Genomic DNA, 20,807 nt, shown 5'->3' on the forward strand with positions numbered 1-20,807 from the left:
TTTTTTTTTCACTCCAAGTGCAGAATGAATTTTTTAATGTGCTCCAATATCAAAGAAATGTGTGAATGTGTACTACCAGTTTTCTTTTATAGGGGTATTTTTAGACTATCAACCCTACTAAATCATTAGGCCAATTTTTCAGTGCTATCAGTTGGTTACTTGGGCTTTAGGCCTATCGACTGCCAGAGTCATTAAGGTCGTCAACATGTTGAGACTCCTCACCGTTACTGAGAATGTGACCGACACTTGATTGGTTGTTATGCAGCCACACAGCCTAAAGGGTACAACGCCCTAAAGAGTGAAGCGCGATATTTATTGTTATAAATATATTAAAAAAAAAAAAAAAGCCGCCGAAGTCTGCATTGATCTAACCTATTTTCGTAACTTATAACTACGTAATACGTTCGGTGCCTATTATAGAAGCCACTGTTCCAAATGAAATCACTTCCTTAGTCACTAATACTGTCGAGATATGGAAAAATGGATGAAGGAAATAGTAAAGAATGGATGTGAATAATATAATTAATTAATTAATTTAAAATCTCCTTACTCAATAAAAAACATCTAACTTGTTTTACCCCTGAAAGAGAAAGGTCTGTATTTTTTAAAAGTGTTTCCATTATAGAGTTTATTAATTTTAAAATATTTCACAACTTTTCCAAAACGTTACATCTGATAAAAGCATGTATCCTTCATTTGTAAGATATATTATAACTGTTGTATTGTCTGAGAACGTTAAACCTATATTTAGCGAAACTTTAATCATTATGTCTTTCGTCTGTACTATAGAGTTGTCCGAACCTAGTAATTAAACTCTCTAACTGTACTCACTAAATTATATCAGCTGTGATCTAAGAGAACAAATAACTAGTGTTCTCAACACTCAACTGTCTGTACTTCATTGTATTATAGTAGCTCTGATCTAGGCAGAACAAATTACAACAGTTTTCATATATCTTAACAAGATATAGGTCAACATTGATTTTTCTTGTTTTAATTCTCAGTTTCATATGTTCTACAAGCTGAACCGTCAAGCTGGCACCATTATTGTTTCATAAATACTGACTTGTCACAGTATTATAAATTTTTAACTGTACTTCTTTACTATCTGGGTTTTAATATTTTAATATAGACTAAATATTAAATAATGCATCCTGCTGGTATTTCACATATAATGCTTCTTAGAGTGAAGTGGCTTCAATTAATAATAACATTCCGTGTGAGAGAAAACCCCTCAGCTGAAACAACCGACACTCTTTAGTTCCTTTGTTCGAGCGTGTTAACCCTTTTGAGGAAAAACAACAACTCGTATTTTAGTTTGTATTTCAAATGGTGATATAAAAACAGTTGCCTTACTTTTGTATTTAATTTTATTTGCCTTTCATTTGTAAAACTGTTAGATCTTTTGCGAGTATTAAGAACATAAACAGTAATATCATGGTTCCTCATAGTAAAAATAAAAAGCAAACAGCGTTATTATTCTAAAAAAGAAAAGTAACATTTGGAAAACTTGATTTATGTTTTTAGTTATTTTATAACCTCGTTTGTTTTTTGTTTGTTTGTTTTGAATTTCGCGCAAAGCTACACGAGGGCTATCTGCGCTAGCCGTCCCTAATTTAGCAGTGTAAGACTAGAGGGAAGGCAGCTAGTCATCACCACCCACCGCCAACTCTTGTGTTACGTTTTTACCAACGAATCGTGGGATTGACCGTTACATTATAACGCCCTCACGGCTGAAAGGGCGAGCATGTTTGGTGCGACAGGGATGCGAACCCGCAACCCTCAGAATACGAGTCGAATGCATTAACCACCTGGCCATGCCGGGCCCGTTTGTTTTTGTTGTAATCTTTATACTGGCATGCCTTGTAAACCGGTAGTGTGCTTTTCACATAATGTGCGTCACATTGTTTGGCTGTGGCAATGACGTGACCAATTAAAAATTCCTTCCTACAGAAATGATACTTACATAATTAGTTTGAAAAGAATAAACCTTGATTTTTTTTAAAATTTATGAATCATCAATATTTGTGTTACGTTAAACGACGAGTAATATCAAAATTAACATTCTTAGTATGACGTAAATAACTTTGTCCAAGCGACATTTTGTTACCTAAGCCTACTTTAAATAATCCCACGTGTACAGCAATTTTAGAAAATAAATTTGTTTATTAACTTAAAAATAGACTATGACTATCGATATTTATTCTTTCTTATTTCATCAGAAAATAATATGATTCGTGTAGAACACTTTCTGCTTTTTACCTGTAGAAAAAGATTTCAAGTTCTAATTTTTTAAATATTCTTTCGAACTTATAACTTCGTTTCTTAACGATAAACTGAAACGATACAAATGGTATTTTTCCACATATTGTTATTTTACTTTCAAAATTAAATCCCCTCCGGTTGCTGAAATATACCTGGCTATACGAGTTTACTCTTAGATTTGTGAATAGTTACATTCTGTAAATATTTTCCATACGAAGTTGAGCTTTATTAAATACGAATTATTTTCTTAAGAGAAAAAATAAGTCAGGTACGTTTATTATCACATCTACAATATCAACATTTACATTCTAGTTAAATAGTAATACACAATCAGCAAATAAAGACAGTTCTTGTGTTTCGGTTTTACGGGTGTTTTTTGTTTTTTTTTCATCTGCAAAAACTCACTACTATATATAAATAATTTCATTACTAGTAGAAATGTAACTCACCTGGTCAGATTGAGGACGACCTTCGTTAATGGAAGAAAATGCTATATTTTCTGTCGTTATATCTCCCATGCTGGGCTGTTTCTACATCAGTGAAGAAACCAGCATTTCTTTCTAGTCATGTGCAAGTTACATTCACCTTGGATACGGGTACTTGCGCATGTGTTGAAGTAAACAAACCTAGCAACGTCACCCCAGAGCACATAGTTCCGACGTCTAACGGCAGAAAACTAAACAAAAACCGTTGGTAAATTACGTTTCAAGGAAATATACAGTCCACAAATACAGATAATTCTGGCCAGGACTGCTATAATACTTTTTGTAGAATAAAATGTCATACTAGCGGTATCTTGAGCATGAATTTATAAGCTTAGATATTATGAAAATTTATTTCTGATCTACTTTGTGGAAATGATTATGAAATATTGAATAAAATGGTTATAACTCCAAATATTTTGAAATACACCTCTATTATGTTGACAGTTTACATTGTGATTAACTATCAACCAAGTAATCACATGTTACACCAGAATAATGCTTTTAAAAGTGTAGGCTGTCATACTATTCCCAATGACTATACTCAAGTGTCCCAGAGACACCGGAAGGACCGCAAAAGTTAAGACAGTCTTGCTCTCCAGTGGCTCAGCGGTATTTCTACGAACCTACAACGCTAAAATCCGGGATTCGATACCCGTGGTAGGCAGAGCACAGGTAGCCCATTGTGTAGCTTTGTGCTTGATTCAAAATAACAACAAGACAATCTTGTAAGATGCTGACAATGTTTTATTTGGAAATATTGTATACTGCCCTTATCAGCTGTATAAAGTTGAAATATTGTATACTGTTCCCCTACTTGTATATACGCTGAGAACTATATTTTATCAGCTGTATAAAGTTGATAATACTATATTGGAATTGTATATTATATACAGAAATTTGTTTTCCCCCATATTGTCAATACTTACTTTACTTTTCGTTCCCCCCTACTTGTATATACGCTGAGAACTATATTTTACTCGAGTTATTAAAAGTGGGGACAATGTTAATTAAGTATTACACATCTTTTATTAAACATTCAAACTTGCTCAACAGTTATATTCGTAGTTTTACTTAAAATGTTGGTAGTTTTACATTCCACAGTGATCAAAGTACGTATTGGAAATTTTTTATTACTTGCAATGTATTTTCTGAACAATAGCACTTTCCCTTAAAAAACAAAAAAAAAAAAAAAACAATTATGCAGGAATATAAGTATGACTGCTATTGAAGGAGGCGTGTTAAACACAAAGATATTTATATATACATAAACCATAAACTAGTTTTTGGAGAAAGTGTACCCCTGTTGGTCCCCTTGTTCATCGTAACACTAATTATAAATATCACTTTAATACTTGGCACAAATGTTTGTACATTAAATTGTTCTTAATAAGATTTTATAAAAATTGAAAAATAAAAGTTTACCATTTGAAAGTACAAAGATGATTGTATTTTGTTTTGTTTGTTAGGGGCGGGGATTTATTCCTTTTTGGTCTATTGTGATTCTGCAGCATCATAAAAAGACAACAACATTAAGTTAATTAACAAGGTAACAAAAAGAGTCACTGCAGCTGCTATAAACAAATTTAATTCATAGAAAAGGATGTGATTTAAACAATTAATTCATCAAAACTTTTATAACACCAGTAGATTTTTTCAAGAAATATACCTACACGTTTAAGCAGAAGTCAATTAATGAAATGGTATCTATCTAATCAGAAAAGTAATTTCATGTATATCAATTTGTTTTCAATTCTTAAAGTGTGCCCCCTAGTGGCACAGCGATTTACCCTCGGACATACACCGCTATAAACCGGGTTTCGATACCGCTGGTTGGCAGAGAACAGATAGCCAACTGTGTTGCTATGTGCCTAACTACAAACAATAAACAACCGAAAAGTGTGATTAACTCAGCTTACGTGCGTTTGTGTGAAATTTAAATCACTAAGACATTAGTGCCAGTAAAGTGAACCAGTTAGAGGAGAGCTGGGTCTCCCGATGGTACAGCGGTAAATCTACGGACTTACAACGCTAAGATCAGGTGTTCGATTCCCCTCGGTGGACTCAGAGGATAGCCTGATATGGCTTTGCTATAAGAAAACATAAAGACACTTACATTGAGATGTTATGAATGAAATACTTGAGTAAAGAGAAAAATTTAATAAGTTTGAAAATAATGATTTGTAAGGTAGTGCCAGATTATGACATTATGACGCCCTAAGCTATGCCAAGTTTACAAGGTCTCATATATTGCGAGGCCACAAGTTACATCTTAGGTAGTTTCTTCCTTAATTCGGCACCATTATAAGCAAATTAAAGTGATTTATTTCGGGGGACTTTACTATATGTTTTTGTCTGAAAATGAGAGACCAATATTTTCTCGAAACATGTAGTATGTTCCACGATAATTGTTTGTTTGTTTTTTGAATTTCGCGCAAAGCTACTCAAGGGCTATCTGCGCTAGCTGTCCCTAATTTAGCAGTATAAGACTAGAGGGAAGGCAGCCAGTCATCACCACCCACCGCCAACTCTTGGGCTACTCTTTTACCAATGAATAGTGGGATTGACCGACAAATTTTAACGCCCCCACGGCTGAAAGGGCGAGCATGTGTGGTGCGACAAGGATTCGAACCCGCGAACTACGAGTCGAATGCCTTAACCAACCTGGCCTATTTCCACGATAAATAAATCACTTAATTATGCTTATAAGCCGTTGTTTGCATACTCACTATAACAAAATATACATATTTTGGTTTATTTTTTTATCAAAATAACTTTGGAGATAAAATTTCACTGTGAAAGTTAATTGATTGGTCTGGTGCAACCATTCCAAGACTGTAAAAAATAATATCAGATTACTTACACCTGAGCAACACAAACATAAAGACTTAGAAGGATTGAAAATCGTTCTAAAATCTATCTAACAAGTATCTCTTCACTTGTTTGTTACTACAGTATTTATTGTGTTTTAGATACATCTTATATCATTTTTACGAATAACCAAAGATTCCTACTTTCCGTTAAATTTTTTTCTATTTATTTGTTCAGTTCTTAAATGTTCATGGAATGGACACAACATCTATAAATGTTCAGTATAGCCATATCCCTGACAGCTGTAACTTTCACAGAAAATGAAACCATAATTACACATTTATAAAATTGAATCCTCACTTTGGCCACCAGTCAAGCGTATAAAGCTGCCGAAGTAGGCCTACAATTTTATGAATTTGGGATTTCGGTTTCAATTTTTGTTTCAATTACGTTTTATAGTAGGGTCCCTACTTAATTTTAAAATTATAATTTGTTAATACTGTTATTTGTTACTTTTTATATTATACCTATGTATGGTATATATTTCATTTTTAGAAACTCGCTTGTCTCCTTAATTTTCATGGAATATGGCTTTATTAGAAACATATATGTTACAATAGAATGTATACATTAAAGTCATTTCATTAAGGGCGAACACAGGAATAGTAGTCTAAATAAAAGCATGACTTCAGTTTTTCTTGAAGCTTTAATACCAGCAGGGTAAAAAAAAAAAAAAATTCTTTAATTTTAATTGTTTATGGACATTCATCACAAAAATATCCAGTCCATAATTCACACTTTTTACGTTTATGACATCCAACAGTGTAAATTCATAAAGCGTTTCTTGTTTTTTTCTAAGTCTGTGCAATTCCATTTCTTTTAAGAACCATGTCAAACGCAAAACTGTGTACAACGTGTATAGCAGTAAAACTAGTTTTAAAGGGGATCTCTACATATTAATGTTAAGTTGTTGTTGTTTTGAATTAAGCACAAAGCTACTCAATGGGCTATCTGTGCTCTGCCCACCACGGGTATCGAAATCCTGTTTTTAGCGGTACAAGTCCGCAGACATACCGCTGAGCCACTGGGGGGCATTAATGTTAAGAATTACCTATAGCTTCCTTCCCTCCGAGACTTGGATGTACAGATACAATTAAAACCTATCTAAAAGGACATAAAAGTTTACAAAATTAGCATGTTTAATCTCATACATTTGAAAATGACGAACACCAAATATCTACCTGTTGGATCGTAGTCAAAATTTCAGTTCGGAGAAGGGAGTATATGCCTAGAAAAGTACTCTCCTTCCTAAACCAAAGTTGCCACTACAAGTCCTCTGTTTGGTTTAAATTCATTGTTTTAACATTTTCAATTCCTTAAATATACGCTCACTCCTTCTCTCTCTCTCTCTTTTTTTTTTTTTTTTTTTTGCTGTGACGAAACAAATTTCGGGGGTATATTCAAACTCCTCCACCCCATATATCAGGCCCGGCATGGCCAGGTGGTTAAGGCACTCAACTCCTAATCAGATGGTCGTGGGTTCGAATCTCCGTCACATAAAACATGTTCACCCTTTCAGCTGTGGAGGCATTGTAATTTGACGGTCAAACCCGCTGTTCGCTGGTAAAAGAGTAGCCCAAGAGTTGGCGGTGGGTGGTGATGACCAGCTGCCTTCCCTCTAGTCTTACACTACTAAATTAGGGGCGACAAGCACAGATAGCCCTCGTGTAGCTTTGCGCGATATTTGAAACAAACAAACAGATTTACACTGCAAAAGCACACACATACATACATGCCCCTCCTCTTAAAATATTTCCGCGAGCGCCACGGTGAAAATGTAACTTAGGTAAGAATGTCATACTAATAATAGCTTTGGTAATAGTAATAATGGCTTCAGTCACATAATTTGTACCAGAAGTGATATGAAGTGCAAAAACATTTTACTAGGTTTACGTAAGACTCACGCACGTGCAATTTTCTAGAAATCTGTTCCTTACAGAGAGAGAGAAATAGTATTTTATGTAAACCATTTTCCCCGTCATGCATTATTAATGTTGTAATTTATACCAGTGCCAATGCTAGATATGTAACATTTGCTTCAGGAACTAAACTTGAATTCCAAATGGCATGCATTTCAGAAATGTTCATATCTGTAAATTAATAATAATTTTTTCACCTGTTTTATTGGCACCGAAACACCACTGTATAAGTCTGACAGCGAGAAATACGTCACACGTTCGTAATTCCGTTTTGGAGAGCTCTGGTGGCAAGACTTCAGACAGTGAAGTACAAGAAAATGGAAAAATACATTTATTTGTTTGAGAAAAAAAACATTCACATTTTTAATATAAAATTCTCGCCGATTTTATAACTACGATGGTTCATTTGTTATGAATTTCGCGCAAAGCTACACGAGAGCTATCAACGTTAGCCGTTCCTAATTTAGAAGTGAAAAACTGGAGAGAAGGCAGCTAGCCACCAACACCCGTCACCAACTCTTGAGCTACTCTTTTACCAATTAATAATGTGATTGAACGTCACATTATAATGTTTCCATGGCTGAAAGGGCGAACATGTTTAATGTAAAGGGGATTTTGTCACTATTTTTATTTCTACGCATTTTACAAACTCATTAGAAAGCCATTATGCCAAACACAGAGAGAAAATAAAACTGAAAAAAGAATCTTATTTATTTTTTTATTATTACAATAATAATTTTAACAATTACAGTTTTATTTTACGAAAACAAAATTCTGTGATTATTATTTTATGGATGTCTAAAATAAACTGAATTCTTACTTGATAATATATATTCATTTAAAAAGTATATTTATCTATTGCACACATATGTTTCAATATCCACAAAACTTTATAAAACAAGATTATATCTGGAAATTAAATTACGTGTATTTCGAACTCAAAAATACACGATAAATTACAATAAATTTGTTTGTACAACCGTTAACTTTGGCCAATAATAAATATATTGTGCATATAAATTAAAGTTGGCTTATAGCACAAGTTCTATTTCTTATAAAAACGATTTATAATTATGAATAAACAAATACAAAAATCATACTGTATAATGATTTGTGAAGTCAATTACTTTGAATCAACTGTTTCTTTACTTTAATCTTGCTTCAACTAAACCCAGTATGAGTGAAGCTAGTCATTGAAGTTACTAAAAACAAGCTGTGGTATTCATTTCGATCCTTATGAAAAGGATTTTGAACGTTGAATTTAGACACGAATATTTTTATAATGGCTAGAAATCCATACTGCCTAAAACACTTTCAAAAATACTCTAACATCTTTATGTAGATAAAAATGGTTTTCGTTTGAGCAGTACTATGCTAGAAGTTATCGATTTTTATTTTTAACTTGTACTTAAAATGGCAAAGTTTCAACAAAATTTAAAACAACCCCTTGAAATATTATGCCAATTCTGACCTGAAATTTTAAAAAAATAATTACAAAGCAGAAAACATCACAGAAGGAAATTGATATGTAAAGACTTTTCTTGACTGAGAATGTTGAAAATCATTAACTTGCTCCTTAAGAAAGGTTTTGGTATTTATATTATAGCCAGAAAGCAATACTCCACCTGCTGTCCTAATTCTAGATTTTAATGCATTGTATTTTCTTCTATATCACAAGGCACAGAATCTTTCTAAACATATAAAAAAAGAATAAATGGGGCACAGAGACGAAAAAAATCAAACTTAACTTACTCCTACAAGTATCCATTTATGTAAATTGGGTATAGCCTTTGATCTCTACTCGCTAATTTAAACAAATTATATGCACCTAGCTAATTGTTCGCTACAACGCTTTACGATGAACGACTAAACATAACTGACAATAACAACCAAGACATTGTTGGTTAAATCACGCCTTTGTGAAGTTCGTTAGCCTCGGAATTATGTTCCAAAAAACAGAAACAACATATCAATAAAGGTCTATCTCATTATTAAAAATAAATAAAGCTATTAATGTATAAGATAATTATAAAAAAACATATTAAAGTTGAAACCGAATAAACCCAAGACCAAGTAACTTTCTGGCTCATTAACAAAAATTATCATTGACATAGGTTCGAATCCCGCTCAGTATAATTTTTACATAGTCAAACGACATTTCTATGGTTCGTGGCTGATAAATGAATTATGAAAAAAATCACACTTTTAGTGAAACACGTTAGCCTTGTGATATTGGAATACCCATGTCTTCATTACTTGTCTTTGAAATAAGAAAAATAATAGAAACTCTCAATATTTTCTTGAATCACATTTGCTAATAGTAGGATAAACTGTTCTTTAATTAGATCGACTAACTATAAAAAATTATCCTAAAAATATTTCTTTAACTGAGAGTATGAGTCCAGAGGCAACAAGAATAATCCATTATTCAGATAAATCAACTAAATAAGTCACATATTTGATGTATAATCCATTATTCAGATAAACCAACTAAATAAGTCACTTGTAGGAATAATTCATTATTCAGATAAACCAACTAAATAAGTCACATATTTGTAGAAATAGTCCATTATTCACATAAACCAACTAAATAAGTCACATATTTGTAGAAATAATCCATTATTCAGATAAACCAACTAAATAAGTCACATATTTGATGTATAATCCATTATTCAGATAAACCAACTAAATAAGTCACTTGTAGGAATAATCCATTATTCAGATAAACCAACTAAATAAGTCACATATTTGATGTATAATCCATTATTCACATAAACCAACTAAATAAGTCACATATTTGATGTATAATTAATTATTCACATAAAACAACTAAATAAGTCACATATTTGATGAATAATTAATTATTCACATAAAACAACTAAATAAGTCACTTGTAGGAATAATTCATTATTCAGATAAACCAACTAAATAAGCCACATATTTATAGAAATAGTTCATTATTCAGATAAACCAACTAAATAAGCCACATATTTGTAGGAATAATTCATTATTTACATAAATCAACTAAATAAGTAATATATTTGTAGGAATAATTTATTATTCACATAAATCAACTAAATAAACCACATATTTGTAGAAATAATTCGTTATTCAGATAAACCAACTAAATAAACCACATATTTGTAGAAATAGTTCATTATTCAGATAAAACAACTAAATAAGCCACATATTTGTAGGAATAATTCATTATTTACATAAATCAACTAAATAAGTAATATATTTGTAGGAATAATTTATTATTCACATAAATCAACTAAATAAACCACATATTTGTAGAAATAATTCGTTATTCAGATAAACCAACTAAATAAACCACATATTTGTAGAAATAGTTCATTATTCAGATAAAACAACTAAATAAGTCATATATTTTTAGGGATAATTTATTATTCACATAAATCAACTAAATAAACCACATATTTGTAGGAATAATTTATTATTCACATAAATCAACTAAATAAGCCACATATTTGTAGAAATAGTTCATTATTCACATAAATCAACTAAATAAGCCACATATTTGTAGAAATAGTTCATTATTCAGATAAATCAACTAAATAAGCCACATATTTGTAGGAATAATTTATTATTCAGATAAATCAACTAAATACGCCACATATTTGTAGAAATAGTTCATTATTCACATAAATCAACTAAATAAGTCATATATTTGTAGGAATAGTTCATTATTCACATAAATCAACTAAATAAGCCACATATTTGTAGAAATAGTTCATTATTCAGATAAATCAACTAAATAAGCCACATATTTGTAGGAATAATTTATTATTCACATAAATCAACTAAATACGCCACATATTTGTAGAAATAGTTCATTATTCACATAAATCAACTAAATAAGTCATATATTTGTAGGAATAATTTATTATTCACATAAATCAACTAAATACGCCACATATTTGTAGAAATAATTTATTATTCACATATATCAACTAAATAAGCCACATATTTGTAGGAATAATTTATTATATTCACATAAATCAACTAAATAAGCCACATATCTGTGGGAATAATTTATTATATTATATCCACATAAATCAACTAAATACACCACATATTTGTAGGAATAATTTATTATTCACATAAACCAATTAAATAAGCCATATATTTGTAGGAATAATTCATCAGTCACATAAACCAACTAAATAAATCGCATGACTGTAGGATTCAACAAGTTGACTAGGTAATAGCATGACTAAACTAATTGACCTTAGTAACATCCAGAAGGATTTTTTTCCCCATCCACAAGCACAACATAGAATGTTATTCAAAACAAAAACCACGTAATTCGTTTTGGAGCACCTTTTCTGAACATATTTTATATTAGTTACATATTGAGCAATACTGTAAACACTTTCAGATATTAGTCTAAATTACAAGCGGTTCCGTGTTGTATTATCTGCTATGAACGGAATTAATCTGCACTCTCACAGTTGCCTTCATCAGATCAAGAGTGCCGAAACGACCTCTATATTTAATCCATTCAAAGACTATACTCCTGAGTAGACAGCACGAATCAAAGTGTTGCTATGAAACATCTACCTACTGATCTAATTACGTTAACCAATGCTTATTTCTGACAACTTGTGTCTCATTCAAATTCTCTAATAAACAACTACCCGAACTTCAAGTTTCCGTTACGACAAGACACAACAATCGACTAAGCCTAAACATCCGTTACGATAAGAAACAACTGCTATTGGCTGTCTCCCATCGCTAGAGTTATGCGTTATAATTGATGAGTTAACAAACAATGCGTTAGTGTCACATTAAAAAAACTCAATATTTTCATTGTACACCACGTATTTATACATAATTTAACTGTTTACTGTTTTAAACCACCCTTTAAGAGAACAAAACACTTTTAACAGCACATAGTTTCAGATAGTCCTCACATAACAATAATAACGATTGACATCAGTGAACACATTTCACATTTGAATACGAGAAGTTCTTACATTGTTTTAATAGGATATGTTTTACAATGTTAATTTTCTATTAAAAGGTTTCTTACTTTATTTTATAAATTAAAAAATTGAAAGTTTTTTTTCTGATAATTGAAACAATCTCGATGTTAAATGTTTTCCTAGAGAAATATTGGGTAGGAAATATTCTCCCTAAATTCTAAGCGAGATAATCACGCATTGAATTTCTTGTCCAAATCGTTAGCACTACATTTAACTGATTTTCCAGTGGTTTATATTCACTGTTAGAGAAACAATGCATAACTACGTTTACAAAATCCAGGTTGCGTCGTTGTATCCCATGAACTTCGTGTTGTTAATTAGCCAAAGCCTGAGCCAGTATTTGTTGTCGTTGCCATTCGAACGTTGGTTTTCCTTTTCTTTCTTGGCACCATATAGTTTTCTGGGTGGCCGGTGCTCCTTGACTGGAAAAGAAAAGTAAGAAACTAAGATAGTTTTTTTTATTATTGTTCTAAAAGCGGCAAAACACTGAATATAGTGATGACAGTTTTATAATATATCACATGTAATGTCACAAATGCACTTAGAGTTAATTCACAGAAATGTGCTGTTAATAGGTCAAGCATATTACAGTAGCTTTCGTGCCTGCCCGTTTGTGTTTCTTTTGAATTTCGCACAAAGCTACTCGAGGGCTATCTGTGCTAGCCGTCCCTAATTTAGTAGTGTAAGACTAGAGGGAAGGAAGCTAGTCATCACCACCCACCGCCAACTCTTGGGCTACTCTTTACCGTCACATTATAACGCTCCCACGGCTGGGAGGGCGAGCATGTTTGGCGCGACTCGGGCGCGAACCCGCGACCCTCAGATTACGAAGCACACGCCTTAACGCGCTAGGCCATGCCAGGCCGCCCGTTTGTGTACTGGTTAGTTTAAGATTAGAATCGTGATAGGCCCCAAAACACTTTCCCCACTTTTTACTATTGGGGCGTTACAACTGTGACAGTCAATCCCATTATTCTGAGAACAGCGTCTAGCCGGCAGTTGCTAATGGTTGGATTCCCTTCCTCTGGAACTTTAGAGGTCTTTTACCTCGCCGTTTGGCATACGTGTATCATAAGATGTTGCATGTGTTGAAAATATCAAATACCAACATGTCAGATTTACCATCATATAATATTTACTATACAACGGAAGGCCAAAATATAATGATTTTAAGTTGACACATTATTTGTTTCTTTGTTTTTGAATTTCGCGCAAAGCTACACGAGGGCTATCTGCGCTAGCCGTCCCTAATTTAACAGTGTAAGACTAGAGGGAAGGCAGCTAGACATCACCACCCACCGCCAACTCTTGGGCTACTCTTTTACCAACGAATAGTGGATTGACCATAACATTATAACGTCCCCACAGCCGAAAGGGTGAGCATGTTTGGTGTGACGAGAATTCGAACCCGCGACCCTCGGAATACGAGTCGAGTGTCTTAACCACTTGGCCATGCCAGGGCCAATTTGACGCATAATGTAGCATATATGAGTAACCAATATTTTTTATTATTTATTTAGTCTAAGCAATAGAAATGAACACTATGTAAAATGAAGAATCGAACTATTCAAAGGTAAAATATCATATCCCTCAAGCTGAATATAATTTATTTTAAATAAATATAGTTATTTCTTCTCATTTCACCTTATTAAACGAAACAACTTTATTTTCTGAAGACGGATCTTTCCCCACTTCCTTAAACATTTTTATTTAGTTAGAATTTAATTACCCTACTTTATTGTTTTATCAATACAAAATTAGGTGTTAATAAGAATTAATATAAACTTCTTACAGAACTAAAGATGAGAGGGCCTTCAATCAATATAAACCTAAATTTAGAATAAGTCAAGGGCATATTGAATATATGTATGTGTATGTATTTGTGAAGGTGTGTCAATAGTTATATATTGCTGAGATACAATTACCTTCTGAATCAGAGCCTTGGCTGGAGACATCAGAGTCAAAGCTTTGGGTGGAAACACCGGAATCGGAGTTATTTGTAGAACCATTAAAATTAGAGTTAGAGTCTCGGTTACATGAGAACTTGTCATCAGTAGTACTTTCTATTTTTCGCCGTCTTTCGGCTAGAATAGTCTGAAGTTCCCGGCTACTAAATGTTTTATACTAAAATAAAATCAGCAAAAAGAAGTTTTAAACTTACTTAGATTGTTGTTTCTGATAGCATTTAGTTTTTACATAATGTTAAATAGCATTAAAAAAAACTCATTGTTTGTCTGAGATCAGTGTTATTGAGAATCAGGTAACAAATACTGTTGATGTTAAACAAACTAGACTGACTGTTGTGAGTCACTGGTACGTAAAATAAGGTCGCAAACCTAGCGGATAATAAATGAATTAAATATGTGTTTGTAAATTAGTGACGTGCATAATGAAGTGACGAGCCTAGCGGATAATAAATGAATGAAATCTGTCTTTGTAAATCAGTGACGTGCATAATGAGGTGACAAGCATAGCGGATAATAAATGAATTAAATCTGTGTTTGTAAATTAGTGACGTGCAAAATGAGGTGACAAGCCTAACGGATAATAAATGAATGAAATCTGTCTTTGTAAATCAGTGACATGCATAATGAGGTTACAAGCCTAGCGGATAATAAATGAATGAAATCTGTCTTTGTAAATCAGTGACATGCATAATGAGGTGACAAGCATAGCAGATAATAAATGAATTAAATCTGTGTTTGTAAATTAGTGACGTGCATAATGAGGTTACAAGCCTAGCAGATAATAAATGAATGAAATCTGTCTTTGTAAATCAGTGACATGCATAATGAGGTGACAAGCCTAGCAGATAATAAATGAATGAAATCTGTCTTTGTAAATCAGTGACATGCATAATGAGGTTACAAGCCTAGCAGATAATAAATGAATGAAATCTGTCTTTGTAAATCAGTGACATGCATAATGAGGTGACAAGCATAGCAGATAATAAATGAATTAAATCTGTGTTTGTAAATTAGTGACGTGCATAATGAGGTTACAAGCCTAGCAGATAATAAATGAATGAAATCTGTCTTTGTAAATCAGTGACATGCATAATGAGGTGACAAGCCTAGCGGATAATAAATGAATGAAATCTGTCTTTGTAAATCAGTGACATGCATAATGAGGTTACTAGCCTAGCGGATAATAAATGAATGAAATCTGTCTTTGTAAATCAGTGACATGCATAATGAGGTGACAAGCCTAGCGGATAATAAATGAATGAAATCTGTCTTTGTAAATCAGTGACATGCATAATGAGGTTACGAGCCTAGCAGATAAATAAAGAAATTGTATGTTGTAGGTCAGTAGTATACGGGATTAGTTTATAAATCTAGCTGATATTAAATAAATCAGATTGTAAGTTGATGATATACATAATTAAGTTACAAACCCCACTGATATTTTTCTGAACAGTTAAGTGGCTGTGGAGTCGACCACCTTCTTCATTACCAAGAACTTCTTCCAAACGAGAACGAGTCAGTTTAAACATCATTTTTCCTGTCATCTCATTAAACAAATTCCTGATCCTAGAAAAGCAGAAAGAACAATCAGATATATTTTAAGTGGTGAAAAACATGTCACTGTTGTGGTTATAACAAAGTTTTAATGTGTATGATTTTGTAGTGGTTTAAATCCTTTTAGTCACCACTAACAGCTTAAAACACTTTAGGTATTTGGATAACATGTGATATACAGTCACAAATAATTATCCATTACTTTTCATTAGTGTACCAACTGGTTACTTATTTGATTTTGAATTTATTTTTCTCATCAAAACGTGATTTTCATGAATAAAAGATGATGTAAAGTCCTAGTTTGTTACTTCCACTGTAGCAAACAAGTTTCACTTGGAAATGGAAGTATCATGCATCAAAACCAAACAAATAGATCACAGAATTCTAATTAATACATATCAAACAACATCACAAAGTTTTAACTAGTGAATGTAAAATAACATCATTCAATTTTAACCAGTGTATATCGTACAATATCACTCAATTCTGACCAATGTCTGTCAAACGACATCACAGAATTTTAATCAGTGCATGTCAAACAACATCACAGAATTCTCACTAATGTAGATCAAAAATACATCATGTTTACAGAGCGGTATAGGCTAAGCTTACAAAGTAAACCAGCATGATTCTCATTAGTGTGCTACAGATGACCGCAGTAGAATTATATGTCAATGAATACAACAAGAATGTATTGAATGTGATGCTTGGGAAACAACTCGCAAGGCAAGACTCTACTGTTGTTTTACACTTACAGTCTTCGTGTCAGTGTTAAATCTACTTACTTTGGGGCAAAGTCCTTAGACTCTAACCACTCCTGGACTTCGGCTGGTTTTGACTCAGCAGTTATATATAATCCATCCCAGTGGTTTAGATTGACCTTTCCCCATTTTTTATTAGAATTATAGCCTAGAGTCACATGTTCATAAAGTTCTTTCTTCAAGCGGTCATGTGCATCTCTGGGAACACTCACATCTTTCTTCTTCACAACCAAGGCTGCAAAAAAAGTGTTTGTCAACAGTGACTATCATAGAGATACACAATAACAACATGTAACACAAATTTTGTTCCTGGATAGTGTGTGTTATTTCTTAATTGCTTATGTTGTAACAGTACAGAAAAATGACCATTATTCCCTTCAAGCTTTGCTTTTGTGACCTGGATAATGAAATTTAGAAATTAACCTATTTTCTAAGTAAAAACAGGCAAATTTGCACGTAAGGTGTGAATGAAACAACATATGAATCAAAATTTACATGTATTTATACTAAAGTTATACAAAAAGGAACAAAAATGTTTAGAAGTGAGTAGTTTTTTCAAGATTTGCGACTGTAACGTAAATCACTTTCACGTATCAGCCCCAAATATAGTCTCCCATCATGTTTTCATTATACGCTCCCAGGACATAAAAGCAAAATTTCAAGAGAAAAATATGTCTTTTCCATTTACTTTAGGCATAAGCAGTTTGGAAACAACACTTGCTGCCCAGGAACAAGAAAAAGTAAAAATTTTATTGCATAGTATAACATACCATCAAGGTTATTACAATACATATATCAGTTAGCAACAGTGACTATCATAGAGACATACAGTACTGTGCAAAAGTTTTAGGACAATAAAATATTTTATCATTATTTATTCTATAAGGCTAATTCTTCCATTCCATTACAGAATGTAAGTTTTAACATTACGGTAATACTTTACTGATCAATGTTGACAACTGAATGACCCAGAGTGAGAAAACTTATCATTCTTTAGAATTCCCTTACACCTGTACAAAGGACAAGTCAAATTCATGAAATAACCATGATGATACCCCATGCAGTGTCTTAGCTGTATAGAAAGAAACAAGCATATGGTACTGCTATACACTAGAAAAATTCAATTTAATAGAACTCCACAAAAACCTTGATAAAAACACTGTTTAATACTATACATTAAGTTTTTGTTGTCATTCCACAGCCCAAATTGCATAGAGATTGTCATATCTATTTCAACTATAAGGGCTGCATTAAACACGAGCCTCAAATATATAATTCCATTTTAAAAGATGTATCTTAAGTACATAATTCTATTTTTAAAGCTATGTCTGAAGTACATAATTAAAGCTATGTCTGAAGAACATAATTAAAGCTGTGTTTGAAGCACATAATTCTGTTTGTAAAGTTATGTCTGAAGTATACAGTTCTATTTCTCCAATTTCTACCTAATAGAAGAAACAGAAAAATAAGTGGTAACGAGAAGGAAAAGCAACAAGTACACAGAAAATTAAATATAGAGATAAATTTATTCAAACTTACGCTTTGTTGGCAGAGGTGGCGCTGGAGGTGCATTAAGGACAGGTGATGGCGGATTTGGAAGTTGATTGTTTTGTTCGACGAAACTTCCAGACCTGATTTTCACTTCATCATCTTGAACGCACTCTAATTAAAATACACATATATATACATTCATGACACTGAATTGGTGACGAAATTATACTAGGTTAACAAAAGCACAACACAGTCTTTACAAAAAGAAATTTTAGCATCATATGCCAGATAAAACAAAGGGTTTCGTTTGGATGGGCTCGGCATCACAGGTGGGTTAAGGTGTTCGACTCGTAATCTGGGGGCGCGGGTTCGAATCCCCGTCGCACCAAACATGCTCGCCCTTTCAGCCGTGGGGGCATTATAATGTGACGGTCAATCCCATTATTCGTTGGTAAAAGAGTAGCCCAAGAGTTGGCGGTGGGTGGTGATGACTAGCTGCCTTCCCTCTAGTCTTACACTGCTAAATTAGGGACGGCTAGCGCAGATAGCCCTCGTGTAGCTTTGCGCGAAGTTAAAAAACAAACAAACAAAAACAATCGTTTGGATGTTGTAAGTTGAATATTAGGAAAGATCTTAAGCACAATTAGAAATAATACCGGTAGGCCTACTTGTTTTACTCAACACGAATATAAAATCAACCAGGAGCGACAGCTCGTTTCTATAGTCCCTTTAATAAAGTAACCGATTTTCTAAATGAGAACAACTATATACACCTATAAACATACAAAACATTAACGCAATGTCTTTGCACGCATTTGAATTACATTTTAACATTTAATGTATATATATATATATATATATACATAAATAACTCTAATCGAAATATTTTACGAGTACAAAACCACTAAGGTAAAATGAAGATGTGATATTTAAAGTGTCGTTATATAAAAGGATTTGGTTTGTTTTGAATTTCGCGCAAAGCTACTGAAGGGCTCTCTGCGCTAGCCGTCCCTAATTTAGCAGTGTAAGACTAGAGAGACGGCAGCTTGTCATAATCACTTACCGCCAACTCTTGGGTTACTCTTTTAACAATGAATATTGGGATTGACCTCCACTTTATAACGCCTCCACAGCTGAAAGGGCGAGCATGTTTGGTGTGATGGGGATTCGAACCCGATAATAAAAGGGCAAAACCTGTAAAGATATTTAAAATTGGAGAGTTCTTGGTCCGTTTTTTTATATTTATGTTGCTATATATTCCTCTATCAATAAAAACAATATATGTAAAATACATATGAATACTTCATGTTATCGAAAAACACACATATATAAAATTAATTATTTCTATCAAACCTAATGAGAACAATCAAGAATTAGAAGACACTTGAACACTTATAGTTAAACAACATTATTTTAAATTAAGTGTATTAATACATCATAAAATAATGTGAAACTGCCATCAATGTTAAAAGTCTTTTGACATATCAGTGACTTACTTATTTCCGTCGTAAACGAGCTCACAGTTGAAGGACCATCATTAGCACTGTTGTCTAGAAACGGTAAGATAAAAACTGACTTTCTTATTCCTGCACCACTGTAATAAGTACAGTACAATATTGTTTGGCAACATAAATCGAGAGTAACAGATCAAACCTCTAATTTGTTAATGGGTAAAACGTTGACTATAGCTGTCGATGTTTCAAGGAGAAAAATTTCAGTCAACCAGAAAATCGGAACTTTTTACAACACTTCACTGTTTGTGTACCAGTACTCTTCACTGTTACCCTATCGTGTATCAGTATTCTTCACTGTAACCCTATCGTGTATCAGTACTCTTCACTGTAACCCTATCGTGTATCAGTACTCTTCACTGTAACCCTATCGTGAACTAGTATTCTTCACTGTAACCCTATCGTGTATCAGTACTCTTCACTGTAACCCTAATGGCTCAGCGATATGTCTGCTGACTTACAACACGAGAAAACTGGTTTCGATACCCGTAGTGAAGAGCACAGATAGCTCATTGTGTAGCTTTGTGCTTAATTCAAAAATAAGCAAACAATCCTTCACTGTATACTGTGTTTATTGTGTTTTAAAATTTTTCAGTAGGCGTAGGAACAGATGTGGTAATTTATAACTGAGATAACTGTTTGTTATTACACTTGTTAGCAGAAGTTAAGAAAATATTTAGTTCTGAGATCAACGACAACTTGTGAAGTGTAACTACCTCGCCGACTTTTTAAAATATGTTTTCTAAATTCTTTACCGAACAAATTGCTTGGGGCTCGCGACTTACTCGGACTGGCATGGCCAGGTTGTTAGGGTGCTTAAATCACAAGCTGTCAATCTCAAATTCGAGTCCCACTCCACCAAACAAGTTCATCCATTTCAGTCGTGTGATAGTCAGTCCCACTAATTACAACCACTCTTCTCTACACCTAGTGCTGTAACAGGTAAAAACATAAAATTACAATATGTGCCCCCTACC

The 20,807-nt window shown here is 33.1% G+C and overlaps 2 protein-coding genes across 32 annotated transcripts in view; both read right to left on the bottom strand.

The window, feature by feature from the left end:
* Positions 1 to 2,929, bottom strand: part of LOC143245141 (uncharacterized) — a 59,886-nt gene extending 56,957 nt beyond the window's left edge. For both annotated transcript variants that reach the window (XM_076491077.1, XM_076491079.1), the window contains exon 1: positions 2,715 to 2,929. In XM_076491077.1, the coding sequence (XP_076347192.1) occupies positions 2,715 to 2,783 (69 nt within the window). In that variant the 5' untranslated portion in view covers positions 2,784 to 2,929. The remainder of the gene's footprint in view (positions 1 to 2,714) is intronic.
* Positions 2,930 to 10,243: 7,314 nt separating this feature from the next.
* LOC143245143 (epidermal growth factor receptor kinase substrate 8-like) overlaps positions 10,244 to 20,807 on the bottom strand; it is a 96,645-nt gene continuing 86,081 nt past the window's right edge. For 23 of the 30 annotated variants that reach the window (XM_076491118.1, XM_076491108.1, XM_076491099.1 and 20 more), the window contains 6 exons: positions 19,816 to 19,869; positions 18,368 to 18,490; positions 16,853 to 17,063; positions 15,944 to 16,079; positions 14,472 to 14,670; positions 10,244 to 12,968 (listed from right to left, as the gene is read on the bottom strand). In XM_076491118.1, coding sequence (XP_076347233.1) covers positions 12,814 to 12,968; positions 14,472 to 14,670; positions 15,944 to 16,079; positions 16,853 to 17,063; positions 18,368 to 18,490; positions 19,816 to 19,869 — 878 coding nt within the window. In that variant the 3' untranslated portion in view covers positions 10,244 to 12,813. The remainder of the gene's footprint in view (positions 12,969 to 14,471; positions 14,671 to 15,943; positions 16,080 to 16,852; positions 17,064 to 18,367; positions 18,491 to 19,815; positions 19,870 to 20,807) is intronic. The other 7 variants (XM_076491105.1, XM_076491102.1, XM_076491109.1 and 4 more) reach the window with 1 other exon arrangement.

The sequence above is a fragment of the Tachypleus tridentatus genome, chromosome 2, assembly GCF_004210375.1.
Source record: "Tachypleus tridentatus isolate NWPU-2018 chromosome 2, ASM421037v1, whole genome shotgun sequence".
Taxonomy (NCBI): domain Eukaryota; kingdom Metazoa; phylum Arthropoda; class Merostomata; order Xiphosura; family Limulidae; genus Tachypleus; species Tachypleus tridentatus.